General features: G+C 35.8%; 1 protein-coding gene across 2 annotated transcripts in view; it reads right to left on the bottom strand.

The window, feature by feature from the left end:
- Positions 1–14,749, bottom strand: part of Prp16 (ATP-dependent RNA helicase l(1)G0007) — a 107,712-nt gene that overhangs the window by 73,541 nt on the left and 19,422 nt on the right. For both annotated transcript variants that reach the window (XM_081745334.1, XM_081745333.1), the window contains exons 9-11: positions 13,582–13,767; positions 11,716–11,874; positions 8,722–8,880 (exon numbers count right to left, since the gene is read on the bottom strand). In XM_081745334.1, the coding sequence (XP_081601460.1) occupies positions 8,722–8,880; positions 11,716–11,874; positions 13,582–13,767 (504 nt within the window). The remainder of the gene's footprint in view (positions 1–8,721; positions 8,881–11,715; positions 11,875–13,581; positions 13,768–14,749) is intronic.

Raw genomic sequence — 14,749 nt, 5'->3', positions numbered from 1 at the left:
TGAAAACAACACACTTTTTTACGTATTTTTTCAAAGAGTTTTCAATAAAATTATATGTAATCTATATAAGGAAAAAAATAGAGATTAGAAACAGTAAACTAAGATAGAACTTATTACTGACCAATTCTGACGTTAGAAGTCTATAATACTAAAATAAAAAATAGAGGTCTGCAATGACGTATTTTTAAAGCCCGACGCGTCTGGTTTGTGAATTTAAAATGAGCCAGAATTATTTCCCTATTTACAGTCGAAGTCTGACTAATATTCAAATGAATCGGAACGATATTCGAATAGGGACTCGGGTGTGTTAGGAAACCGCACATTAATCTTAGGGGTGAGTCCTGAGCAACGATACTTTGGCCTGTAGAATGTGGTCCTCTCAGTGAGGATCCTGGTCCACAGAAAAGGCTTCGGCGTGCCTACGATACCAGTGGACAACGGCAAAAAACGGGCATAAAATGAAATCTTTGAGACTTACGTTCCACGGTTATGCCAGCTAGACTAAAGGAGAAAGGTGATGATAAGAAATGGATTAAATGGTGGAATGAAGAAAATGGAAGGAAACGAAAGAACCCCGAGAAAACCCACGCACACGGAGTTTGTAAACCACAAACTCACTTGACGCGAGCTGGGATCGAACCACGAACTCTATGCACCGGAGGTGAATGCTATGCTCACGCTTTACCACTGAGCCACCACAATCCCAAAACCCGGCAGAGTATTGGCAAAGTGCATTCCTAACGGTGAAAGACAACGAATAATCATTACTGTACCTTCCCAACAACATTTAGCATGAGAGTAGAAATTTCTAAAAAGGAGAAAGAATTCTCCAGAAGAAAGAATTCTTCTTGTCGTTAGATTTACAAGAAAAACAAGCTAGTAGTAGCAAATACTTCCTTCAAGAAACATAAGTGCAGGGTATATGAGTAGCAAATATTCTATCTACAGAGATAGCAGATAAATGAAAATGAAATGAAATCTTAAGTTTTACGTCCCACGGTTATGCTGGTTAAGAGACGGTGATGATGAGAGATGAGTGAAATGATGGAATGAAGAAAGTGGGAGGAAACGGGAGAACCCCGAGAAAACCCACGAGCACGGTGTTTGTCCAGCACAAGGTCCACACGGCGCGAGCTGGGATCGAAGCAGGGACCCCAAGCACTGAAGGTGAACGAGAGATAGCAGATAGATTATATACTCGTTAAGAAGGGGTTCAGAAACCAAATTAAGAATCGTGGAAGTTACCCAGAAGCGGATGTGGACAGTAACCACAATTCCATCATAATGAAGAGTGAGTTGTAATTTAATAAGTTAGGGTAAAAGAAGAAAAATTGACAACTTGATGCAGGCAAGACGAAGAACAAAGAAATTCAAGAAAGTTACGCGAAAAAAAACAGCATATAAGGTAGCACAAAAACTAATGAAGGAAGAAAATAAGAAGGAATAGTCATTCATCTGATTTGATTTAATTTTGGTTTAGCGTTCCTGTCAGCAATGAAGCTATATAGACCTGGACCCAGGTTAATGTAGGATCTGAATTACATGAGCTCCCCCCAGGAATAGAAGCTGGGTCTCTCACTCCAAAGGCGAGTGCGCTAACTGCTTACCCGCGAGCTCGAGTGGTCATTCATAAAAACTGGCCTGCTTACTACTGCAAAAAAAGCATTAGCTCACAAAAAAGATCACGAAGCAAATTTTGGATTTAATGGGTAAGAAAAGAAAGTTGAAAAACATCAATAACAATGGGGTTAAGAAGCACCACAAAATAATAAAAAAAAAAATCACATTATTCAAAAATATAGACTTGCCAAAGAGGAGTGGATAAAGCAACAATGTGAAGAAATAGAAAAAGATATAAACACAGGAAGAGTAGATGTGGCTTATACGAAAAATAAGAGGAACTTTAAACCATGGAAAACAAAGACCAATGTACTAAAATATTAAGAAAGAAGACCCATAACTAAAGCTGGAGGTAAAGTTAAAATGAAGAAGAAAAAAAATAGAAAAGCTTTATGAAAGCGACAAACGATTAGAAGCAATAGAAAACATAAAGAGCGTAGAAGGATAAGAGGAGACTTCATACTCAGATTCGAGTACGACAAGAGGAGACTTCATACTCAGATTCGAGTACGACAAAGCATTTCGAAACCTAAAACACGGAAAAAATCTAGGTGTACCTAGGTAGATGAGATATACCAACAGAAATTATACAAAATGCGAGACACCAAGTTGTGCAGGACAGATTGTATAAATTATTAACGACATTTATGAAGAAGGGCAGTTGCCTCCCGACTTTCAAGAGGGCAATACCAAAAACAGTAGGTGCTGAGAAATGCCAAAATCGCAGAACGATAATCCTGCTTACTCATGCTTCAAAAATCTTAACAAAAATAATCCATAGAAGATTGGAATCCAAGACAGAAGTAGTACTAGAGATGATCAGTTAGATTTCAGCAAGAACAAGGGAAGCAATACTTGCATTAAGAGGGACTCTTATAAGTATGAATTCATATGGAAAGAGAAAATTACGTACCATTTGTGGGCCTGCAAAAAGCGTATGAGAATGTAACAAAATGTTCAAGATTCTGAATAAGCAGGAATGAATTATAAAGGGCGAAGTACAAAAAACAAAAGGCAACAACTGAGGTAAAAGGAGAGAGAGAGGCAGCAGTTCAGAAAGGGTTAGACAAGGATGCTCTCACGTTTGCATTGGAGAAGCAATAAAAGAAATCAAGGACACTCACACCCGAGAAATAACTGTTCATGCTTACAAAATACACACGATTAGATTTGCAGACGATATTGTAATGTTGGCAGACAGTGAAGAAAAAAATTAAAGACAGATCTAAACGATATGCAACAGACACTTAGCCGCAAATTCAACATGAAGATAAAAAAGAGCAGAACAAAAAGTTATGAGCAGTGCTAGGAAACAAACAACCAAAAAGAAATGAACATCAATATAGGAGATTACTTGCTGAAGAACTGGCGGACTTCTGTTACTTGGAGAGTAAAATACAAAGCGGCAGCCGGTGCAAACAAAACGTGTAATCCATAATAGATCAGGCGAAAAAGCCGTTTGAAGGAAAACAGACCAACCAACGGGAAACACTGCTATATAACTGAAGAAAAAGCTGTTGAAACCACATGTGTGGAGTATAGGAATGCATGGATGTCAAACACTGGCACTAGCTGAGAAAAAACAGAGAATAGAAGCCTTTGAAATGTAGTCTGTTGAAGAATATTAAAGCTTAAATGGGCGCATAAGGTAAAAAAAAAAAAAAAAAAAAAAAAAAAAAAAAAAAAAAAGAGAGTATTGGAAGTGACGGAAGATAAAAGAGTATTGACGAATATTTCGAAAAGATAAGATAGGATGATTGGACACATCATGTGAGATGGAGAATCATACTAGTAGCTATGGAGGGAATTATAGAAGGAAAAACACCTGGAAGAACGTCGCGATTGAAATATACAGACCACATAATACAAGATATACAGAATAAAAGCTACAAAAGTCTTGCTCAGGATAGGGAAGAGTGAAAAGCTGCATCAAACCAAATCAAACCTATCGAGAGATTTGCTGACCCGAGATGAGATTATTATTATTATTACAGGGTTCCCACTCTCTTTCCCAAAAAAAATTCCAGGACAAATCACCAAATTTCCAGAACTTCGACACAGGAAGGTATAGTAGGATTGCAACTGTAGGTTCAAAACTCACAATAGTGAAATGAAAAGTACAGTAGCTTATGCAGTGAATATTAATGGAAGTACAGTATTAATACACAATAATTAAATACACAAAGCAGAGGGTAATGTGCTTTTTTTTTTTTTTATGGCCTCCCAATTCCCCTTATAGCCACCCGATCCACCCACATCCAGCACATATATTTTCATTCTTTCTACATGACATTTTAATCGTGCACCGAACAAATTTACAAACAACAAAAATCTATTTTTCGTACATGGCATCTTTATTGCGTGACATTGTGACAGATATAATTAGTGGAAAACAGGAATAATATTACGTTTTTCAATTGAGTATGGAGTTGTGTGATTTCCTCACTTATAGATATAATCTCTTTCTTCTTTAGCGAAGGTGCTCTGAGGATAGCATTTGACTTTGTCAATAAAGTAAAGCAAGACTTCTGCTCTGCTTCAAGTGCAAGCTGGTTTGCTTCACTTGTTTCCATCAATTTCCTTTTCTTTCTCTGCACCTGCTGTACATTTTCACTTATCTCTTTCCTCTTGCTCTGCACTTGACTTTCTCACTCAACAATCCTTATTTTCTCCAGATCTGCGTACAGCGCTGCCTTGCATGGAAGACATGATGCAGCATTTCTTTTGTGATGTTGATTGAAATAAGGTCTTTATGGGAAATGTTATCATACACCAATCTCAACCCGGCCAATGATTTTTCCTTCATATTTTCAACAAGCAGAACTTTATTTATGCTGTTGACTCGTTCGACAGCAGCCTGTTCATGAGACAAAACCAGAACCTTCTGTATGATTAACAACAAATCTTTAAATTCTTCCGAATCATCCAACAGTTTTGTGAAAAACAATCCAGCCTCTCAGGGTCAACTTATACCCAGCAAGTGCATCTTTAAATTGCTCAGTAAATTTTCCATACAAAACAAACAGCTGATCACATTCTTTGGGTGTAGCCTACTTCTCCAACAGGACTGAAGGACACCACGAAACTTTATGGATGACACACTATCTGGATTTAGGCATGTAAGGTCTCTCACAAACCTATATTTCAGTGGACTCTTCTGTATGACATACAACAGCAATATGCACAGGAATGTCTGGCATTCAACTCTAAACTGGAGGGTCCATCCATGCCAAGTGATTGAGAAAAAAGAAAAATTGCCGCTCGACCTTTAAAAAAAAAAAAAAAAAAAAAAAAAAATTAATTTTTTCATGAATGTTTATACTATATCAGGGTACTTCCGAAACCACAATTAATTATTTTTAAAACATCTCGTATCGACGCAGCTTTTGCCGCCATTTTGCGTTTTCTCGATTTCAGGTGTTTACGTTGTTTTGAATATCTCAGCATGTATTTGTCCTAGCAAATTGAAAGTTGCTGGGCGTGTCTAACTTGTGCATAGCTAAAACTTTGTTCTCTTAACATTTTTGTCTAAAACCATTTGAAAGGAGTGAAATCAGGGCCTTCACTAGCAACATTTTTGGACATTGAAGACATGTTAGGGAAGAGGAAGCAACTGACTTAGAGTTCTGAATTTGCGTGTATATGTAGATCCGAGGACATAGGTTTATACTCAAAAATTTGCAGACCTGAAGCTGCTCTCAAAGGTCTCAAAAAATATCGTAAAGTTGGGGAATTATGCAAATTTGGCATATTTTACTGCCCAATATCTCCAATGGGCCTGGATTAAAAAAAAAACACTGAAATTTTGGGAATAGTTACTCCTTTAGCATACCGTAACACACAACAAAGCACGTTTTGTGTTTTTGAGCAGAAAGGGTCAAAGTATTAAGGAATGACGTCACACTCTAGGAGGTGTTTTATTCAGAAATTCAACTGGAAATTCGTTGTTGTGAAGTAAAATAAGTACGAGGAATGGCTAGTCCAGTCAAGGCTCTCAAGCTCCTTTCTTTCCTCTATTATGACTCACTGTCTTATTACCCACAGCAGCAATGGCGAAGAATCCCACTATCAGCAGAAGGCGAGAAAGGTCAAAATGCACACTTGGCAAAACGTCCGTAAGTACTCATTGTTGTTTGCATTTTAATGATATTCAAGCATGATTATGCTTGTTTTAACTGTCAACTCATGCAAGAGACTGTTGTCCTTTCGTTTGCTCTGCATTCCCCAGTCAGTGAACACTCACTCACTGTAAACACTGACTGGGGAATGTAAATTTAACGAAAAGACAACAGTCTCTGCATGAGTTGACAGTTAAAACAAGAATAAACAGAGCTGAATATCATTGAAATAGCAAGCAGCAAGAGAAATGAGTACTTACGGACTTTTTTGCCAAGCATGCATTTTGACTTTTCTCGCCTTCTGCTGATAGCGGCATTCTTCACCAGTGCTGCTGTGAGTGTGATAAGACAGTGAGTCATAACTAGATGAAAGAAAGGAGTTTCAGAGCCTTAACTGGGCTAGCCATTCATCCTACTTTATCTTATTTCACAACAACGAATTTCCAGTTGAATTTGTGAACAAAACACCTCCTAGAGTATGAAGTCATTCTTTAATACTTTGACCCCTTTCTGCTCAGAAAAACAAAACGAGCTTTGTTTTGTGTTATGGTATGTTAAAGGAGTAACTATTCCTAAAATTTCAATTTTTTTTTTTTTTTTTTTTTTTATCCAGGTTCATTGGAGACATTGGACAGTAAAATATGCCAAATTGACATAATTCCCCAAATTTACGATATTTTTTCAGGCCTGTGGGAGCAGCTTCAGCTCTGCAAATTTTTGAGTATAAACTTATGACCCCGGACTATATGCACACGCAAATTCAGACCTTTACGTCAGTTACTTTCTCTTCTCTGATATGCCTTCAATGTCCAAAAATGTTGCTACTGCAGGCCCTGATTTCACCCCTTTCAAGTGGTTTTAGGCAAAAATGTTAAGAGGACAAACTTTTAGCTATGCACAAGTTGGACAAGCCCAACAATTTTCAGTTTGCTAGGACAAATACATGCTGAGATATTCAGAACAACGTAAACGCCTGAAATCGAGAAAACGCAAAATGGCGGCAGAAGCTGCATCGCTACGAGATGTTTTAAAAAATAATTAATTGTTGTTTCGAAGTACTCTGATATAGTATAAACATTCATGAAAAAAATAGATTTTTTGGAGATGATCGAGCGGCACATGCTTGATCACTTAGAATGGATTGACTCTGGAGTTTTTCCCTTTCAGTAAATTTCCTCTCTTTGCACGCACTACGGAGATTTTGCAAAGTTGCAAATTTCAAGTCTACATTTGATGCACTCACGATATTGGTCTTTGATGAGGTGAATTGTGATAGTTTAGCAGGAGACAATGTCCGAAGAACAGATTTCTGGATGACTATGAGTGCCACTTTCATTCCAACTAGGAATGGAACCAGAGGTTCATCACTTTGGTACCTGTGGAGGAGTGGTCTTAAGAGACTAGTAACAAAAAACTGCATTAGACATCAGCACAAGCAGGTTTCAAACACCGGAATACATTTGACTTTGTTCAGAACTTTTGCCAGACATGCTCTTAATGTAAGTTTCCACTGGTAGTCACACTTCCAGAGCTCTTTCAGCTATCACTGCGTCTTCCAACCACCTGTAAACACAAAACTTTAATGGAAACTTTTCGCAGCCAGTAACAGAAACAAAATCCTCACGTTTTGCAGGAGAGTCTTTAAATATTTGCCACAAGGATGTTAACCCTGATCCCAGCTCCCACACCACACAAAAAGCTCCATGTAGAGTGTGAAAACCACAACTTCCAATCTCCAGCAATACAGGAGAGTCTTCACCAATGTGACCTCTTAACAGATTCTGCAGTTTACAGTTAACACGTGACACGTCCATCGACACCTGAATTAACTTGTTAAGGGGTAACTTCTCTGTTCCTTTAAGGAAAGTCTGCAGTAAATCAGTATTTCTGAATATTCCAAGGAAAGAAATACATTTTCAAGGTCATTTCCAGGATGTTTCCAGAACAAAATCATTTCAAGGACATTTCCAGGTTTTCCAAGATTTCCAGGACGAGTGAGAACCCTGTTACTATTGTTATTTACTTCTTAAAACTTCCCGAAAAGCATGTCAAATATTGCTGTACGTTTTCAGACTTACTGCCGGAGTCTGTCTCATAACTGAAGTTTTCAATATGTAGTAGGTTTGACCCGTGCACAACTTTTAATGTGACCATCGTCAGAAAACAAAAGAAAAGGAATACTATATTCTGCGTCACCCGAATTGGCGTGTGACATCAGTCAATAAGCTCGCAGTGTGCTGATACTAAACCTTCGGAGAGGAATCTAATCATTCATAATTGATTTTGTTCGTATTTCTGGACAATTATGAATGATTAGATTCCTTCCTGAAGGTTTAGTATCAGCACACTGCGAGCTTATTGATTGATGCTACACGCCAATTCGGGTGACGCTAACTATAACAGCATTTTACCTCATCAACTGTAAGTTTGACTGAATTTGAGAAACTAAACTATATCATGAGTTTAAACCTTCAACCAGTTTTGCATTCACACAATTTTAAAATTGCAATTTTTTTTTTTAAAAAAATAAGCAATCAATATTTCTTCTTTTTTTAACAACAACAAAAAAATCATATTTACATTTCATCTGGCTAACTGAGTTCAAAGGCTAAGCTACTTAGAGTAAACAATTCATTATTACTATTCACCGTACTTTTGGAACAAATCGTGTACACAAAGATTATCTTGTAAGACTATTCACGGCTTTGGATTAATTGTTTTAACAAAAGAGACACTGACCAAAGCTTAAAACTTTATTTTAAATTATAATTATAATATAAAATATAAAATATAAATAAAGGTTATAACAACATTTATATATATGTCTGTATTTTCATTAATTTCGATCGCGTCTAAAGAAGGATATGCTAGATATCCGAAACAGTTACAAATTATAATTTAAAATAAAGTTTTAAGCTTTGGTCAGTGTCTCTTTTGTTAAAAAAAAAATATCTTGTATATTTAAAATGTAACTTCTACTTACCTCCTGTCTTACAGCAAATACTGGTAAGTATCTCCTTTGTTGCAATATAGTTTTCTTTTTAGCGAAATCACTTGAAGCCATATTAGCATCTTTCATATGTTCGGCAAACTTTTGATCCGTCTTATAGTCTGTTTCGTCATTTTCATTAACTTTCTCGTCCTGCAACGAAATATGTCGCATTTTTCATTTTCACATATAAGTTAAAATAGTAAATATGTAAAAATAGATTTTTATGAAGAAGCTTAATTAGTCAACGTTGATTTTCTATCTTGTAATTATTACTATCATCCATAGTTATTTAAGAACTATTATTCAAGAAAATTTATCTTTAATGTGTTTGTTTCTCTGTATTTTTTAAATTATTATATTCAACGGTATCCAGAAGGGAAGTTTTATAAGTCCTAACTTTTCACGAGATGGCATTCCAATCGTACGTTTCATTGAGTACTTGAAGTTGTATATCTTTAATAAATAAACTCTGATAATTCTGATTGTTTGTTCTAAACCGGATAAGTGTGTGATTCCCAGTTGAAATAAAAAAAGAGCTATTTTCGTGTGCTAGTTAAGCTCTACTTTTTATGAAGAAAAAGAGCTAATGAAGGAAACAAAAGGAGAACATGAATTATTACGGACTCTTCTCTGTCTCATGTAATGGAGCAAAAGAAGTTCACAGTATCGTGTTGTAGTCGTACAAGAACGAACAATACTGAGCATTCAGGGAGTCCAAAAGAGGTTACATCTGAAGAAATTAATAAAATTCATGATAATGTGTTCAAGGTCGTCGAATGCCGACATGGGAGATAGCTAATATGCTACATATCTCACTCAAACGTGCTTTTAACATTTTTCGTGAATATTTAGGTATGAAAAAGTTGTCGGCTTTTTTTTTTTTTTTTTTTTTTTAATTACAGACTTTTTTATGATTTTCTTACTACTTTGTTTTCCTGTAGTGGATTTTACAATTGAAATAGTGCCTTCACAACATTCATTACTTATCTGTTCTATGTTCAGTCCGGGACTGGCTATCTTTACTGATTTTCAAACTGGCATCTCATTGGCATTCTGCAAGTGTAAGTTAAGCAAACCAACATACCAGAACGATCATACTGGTTGCCTAATTATCATAAAGCTCTTGAAAGTTAATACATTTGATAAGCGTTTTACTGATTCCCTAAACTCAAACTGGTACACGAGAAAAACAGGAACATAAACTGAGAAAGAGATACAAATCTATTTTATTTTGGTATGGAATTTGGCTCATATCTTTTTTCCGTTCGGGAAATATTTCATTGTGAGCTTCAGACATTCTATTAAAACCTAATATAACTTCAATTTACAAAATTAAAGAAACAAATAGCCACTTTACGTATGATGTTTTTACAGAATTTATTCTTTCTTTAGTGTTAAATCGTGGAAACTTAGCATTTTATCCTTCTCCCACTCCAATTTTAATGTTCTCAATAAATGCTTTATAAACAGATAGAAATCTTGTTCTGTGTAACCTCCGACATAAAATGTCTTCAGCTCCAGAAACGTTACTATCTAAAGTTTAATTTATGCATAAATTCTTAATCACAATTTGATCCACTAAGCCTAACTATTACATTTTCAGAGCAGTTCTTGCTAACATTATTAAATTTTCACTAAAACATTTTTGTCGTAGAACATGCTCTAATAGCTCTACAAACAATTTGTTCGAACTAGAAACCCCATTATGTCCACCGATTTGCCCTTTTTCTTTCCCACATTATCCTTGATTATTGAACTTCTGATGATCTTTTTCTTTTTAGAATGAAGTTATTACTTTTTTTTTTTTTTCGTGTTATAATGCGAAAAGAAAGATAAAAGTACTATTTCTTCACTAAAGTTGAAATATTTAAAACAGCCCAAAATTTCCCAGGCAAAAAGTAGTTTTTTTCCGAGCCCTTTCACATTTAGTTAAGGATGAGAAAGTCTGGTTATGACCCCAGTTTCACCCCAGTTATTGGCCTAGTAGGGCAGGTCAAGACTAGTACCCTAGATTACTATGGTAACTGAATTCAGAAATCAAATCCGATATCGCGTGATTATTTATTTAAAAACGAAACCTAATACTGCTTGTATGCTATTTAAATCAAAAGTACTAAAAAGTTATAAACAAGAGGGAAGTTCCGAAGGAAGTTCGACTAGGTGCTGTATATTGTAATATCCTATGTGATGTTGTAAACAAGCAATACCACGAATCAATGTTTACAAACACCACCACGTGGTTCGGCAAGAGGATCTCCCACCAGATGGATCTACAGTCACATGCAGACGACGGCTTCTGGCCCCTCCCACGGAACAGAAGACGACATCGGAGCAGCAGTGCCACCGCCACCCAAAGGACCCTATAAATTGGATGGACGAAGACAGCTCGATACCAGTTTTCTGGTGACCCTCCTCTAGTCTGCTACGGGACTTTTGGAGTAACCTAATCCCAGGCCTCTAGTTTGCTACGAGACTACGCCTATCCTATCTCCTGGCTTAGCCTGCTACGGGGCTGTTGGCCACTTAACCCGCCTCTGCTTGCTACGAAGCATTGGTTCCTTAATTCCACTCCTCTTAGCCTGCTACGAGGCTCTGTTGGAGATCCTGTCTGCGACCTTACGGTCAAAGACCACTTATAACTAACCTTTAATTCTAGAGAGATTAATTTGTACAGTATTTTGTGAAAATACTTTTATAGTGGAAGCTTTTATAATAAAACTGGTAGTGGGAGTCGATTCCGGACGCTCTTTTTATTAAATGCTACCCACAAAATCTATATGACAAAGTTTTACAATATATTAACAGTACTATTCACCTGCAGGACTACGGAAAAATCCTCGAAAACTTGTCCAAAACCGTAAGCCGCGACCTCCCAATTACGATGCGAAATCATCAGCAATTCACCTATATCTATACATTTTCTAACTGAAAATCAATTCTTACTAATGTATTAACAAATAAGTTAAAATTATTACATGTTCTAACCTTTTCTTCTTCTTTTTTCACTCCCATTATATTTCCAATAGCTGTGCCTGCCAGCTCCCAGTGCTTCTTCTGAGCTTTTCTCCGTTCCTTCTGTTCTCTGTAAGTTCTCACCAATGCAGAACCTTTTCGTGCAACTATAGCCATATCAGAAGTTGGATCCTAAAAGGAAGCACATAAATATAAACTAATGTAGTATTATACCACTAATATTAGTGACTTTTATATAAAAACAACGTGTATATACAGCTAGATAGATAGATTATCAGGATCCAAGAATGTTTGGATACATCAAAGATAAATTTAGAAATCGCAAGGAATCTATTAGTTGTAGAATAATGTTAAATATTGGAAAAAGAACAAAATTTTACCAGACTGTTCCACAAAATAATTTCAAGTTAGCACATAATTATATATTGCTTATGATTTCGTTAAGCAAATAAGTTTCACAATACTTGTTAGAATTAACAATTTATTAAAAGTGTTCAAACGAAATGAACCTAGTAAGTCTTGCAAATTTTGATGAAGTAATAGTTAAACAATGGAAACGATGTCTAATACAGTGATCACACTCAAAATACAAACAATTCCTGTTAATCTTACAATTTTCTTTAATAATAGTAATAATTTTATTCAATTAAAAGAAGCAGATAGACAGAGCAGAAAATTCTTATTCAAGAGCTTAAAGTAAGTCATTAATTTCTGCATATTTTTATTAATTTTTTCTTCTTTTGAAAAATAAATTAAATATGAAATGATTACGTGTTGAAAAAACGAGATTCAATAACTTATCCTACATTGGTGTTATAGTAATAATTTAGATTGCACAACAGTTATTGTCTGGATTTTAAAGAAGAATCTAATGACCTGGAATTTTAAGCAATCACGGCCGCCTGATCGCTAAGCCAGCAATTTTGTAAGCACTGATCAATGGAACCTTCAACTCACAAGCCTGTCTAGCCTTCGCAGAGAAGCGACTCCGAAATTGAAAAAGAATGCCGAACAAATTGCTCTCATTTTAGCATTGATACAATCTGGTCCGTTTTGTTAACATTAACTAAACCTCATCTATAATGCACTTTGAGGGTTCTAAAAGCATTGTAATATGATTTAGACAACCAATCCTGCTGCCTTTAACAGCTAGAAAGTACTGAAGAGCTTTTGCAGAGATGTAATAATAATAGATTAGTATTATTAGAAAGAAAAGATTACATACTTTCTCTGATCACTCTACGATAGAATCCATTACACATAGCTCTCAGTAATTATTGCTTTAGAATACAAGAACGAGTTAAATCGGTTGTTTCCTCCTTTGATTAATATATACACAATAATTTATTTGAGTCCAGAGGATCAATTCCCTACATTTATCTTGTAAGTATTACGTTACGTTTATTGCAACTCACGCTGCTATTGACAACTCGTGATGACAGTTGTGTTCTGTGGCCTGCAAAGACAGTTTATGCTAAGTGTTAAGTCTTATATTATATAGTAATATTTGTTAAGAACTGGAAACACCTTTTCGAAATTTAGATTTCATTTGTTATTCAAGATGGAGAGTGCTGAAGAAAAACTGTGCATAAGCACGAGAAGCATAACATTTCTTCTAAAATTTCAAGTTAAGTTTCTTGTTTAAGTGCAACGAATACTAGTGCAGTTATTGTATGTACTGGTGGTTTATTTTATGTGCTAATGATAACCAGCGATTAGTAAGGTATAATAAAACCAAAAGACAAGTACTTGAACTTTTCATTGTTACATTACAGTGCGTTACCAGCTAAGTTAAATTAATCGCGAACGTTTAAGAACATAAGCACATACACTTAGTAAGCATGCCAAGCACAATATTGTTAAGCAGTTAATACATACCTTCACAGGAACGACGGGTTCTGGCTGTTTAGTGAACACAATTCGTCCATCAAGGAAAGGCGGTACAATATTGTGAACGAGCAGATGTACACGTGCTTCATTTTCCTCATCAAAATCTTCATCGACGTCTACCGAATGCACAACACCACTCGTCAACATTCGATTTCTTTCCCATAATTCGTTGTCCTGTAAACAAAAATATATTAGTTATATTCTGGTATACCATGAAGCAGATCAGGAATTTACATTATTTTTAAAACTATCTGTACATAACCTTCGGTACTGAAAAGAACGCTACACCTCAATAAAAAAAAAAAAAAAAAAAGACAAAAAATCTGTGAAGCGTACTAAGTTAACATGAAACTTAATTTTTCAATCGTCATCAATGTGTTAATGAACGAAAGAAAAATGGTGTCCCCCAAAAGCTACTTGTTATGTAGCTGATAAATACTTGAACTTGTTAAGAATGTTGTGTTGTCGAAAAATATATTGTAAATAAAAATAAAATAAAGTTACTATAATTTGCTAAATTATGTTTCCCTGAAATTGGAAATAACGGATGTAGTCCAAATTTCCTTTGTCCAGGTTTAGGGCAAGGTCTTCAGTTCTAAGGGAAAACACTCAAACACGCTCCTGTCTGTGATGGAAGAACACGGATTACGAAGCATTTCATAATTAGTTAAAACCAATTTTGAGACAGACTGTATCAGTCAACGCTTTCACTGACTCAGTACCACAATAGTCACTATAACAACTTATAGTCTTACACTATACTTTCTTCTTTTAGTTTAACGTCCTATGATTCTGCACCGAGCCTAAAGGCGATGATGAGAATGATAATGGTGGAAAGACGAAAGTGGGAGAAAGGAGAGAGGCCTACGACATCCCATGAACACGGTTTGTCTATTACAAAGACCATTAGGCGGGAGCTGGGATCGGACCAGGGTCTCCATGCGCCAGAAGTAAACTGTTTGGGTTTACTGAAACATTACTTTCATGTATCCTTTTCCCACTCTTGTGCTGTCTTTTCATTATCGGTATCCAACACTAAAGTAAAAACTGCTGCTAAATTATATATACTTGTATTTATAAACCTTAATTTCTTCTACAACACTTACGTATATATTAACACAGAAGTACACATTTGTAATTCAGAACCAGGTCAGAT

Source organism: Thermobia domestica, chromosome 18 (genome assembly GCF_964235325.1).
Source record: "Thermobia domestica chromosome 18, izTheDome1.hap1.1, whole genome shotgun sequence".
Classification (NCBI taxonomy): Eukaryota; Metazoa; Arthropoda; class Insecta; order Zygentoma; family Lepismatidae; genus Thermobia; species Thermobia domestica.
This window is presented reverse-complemented; position numbering and strand designations above follow the sequence as displayed.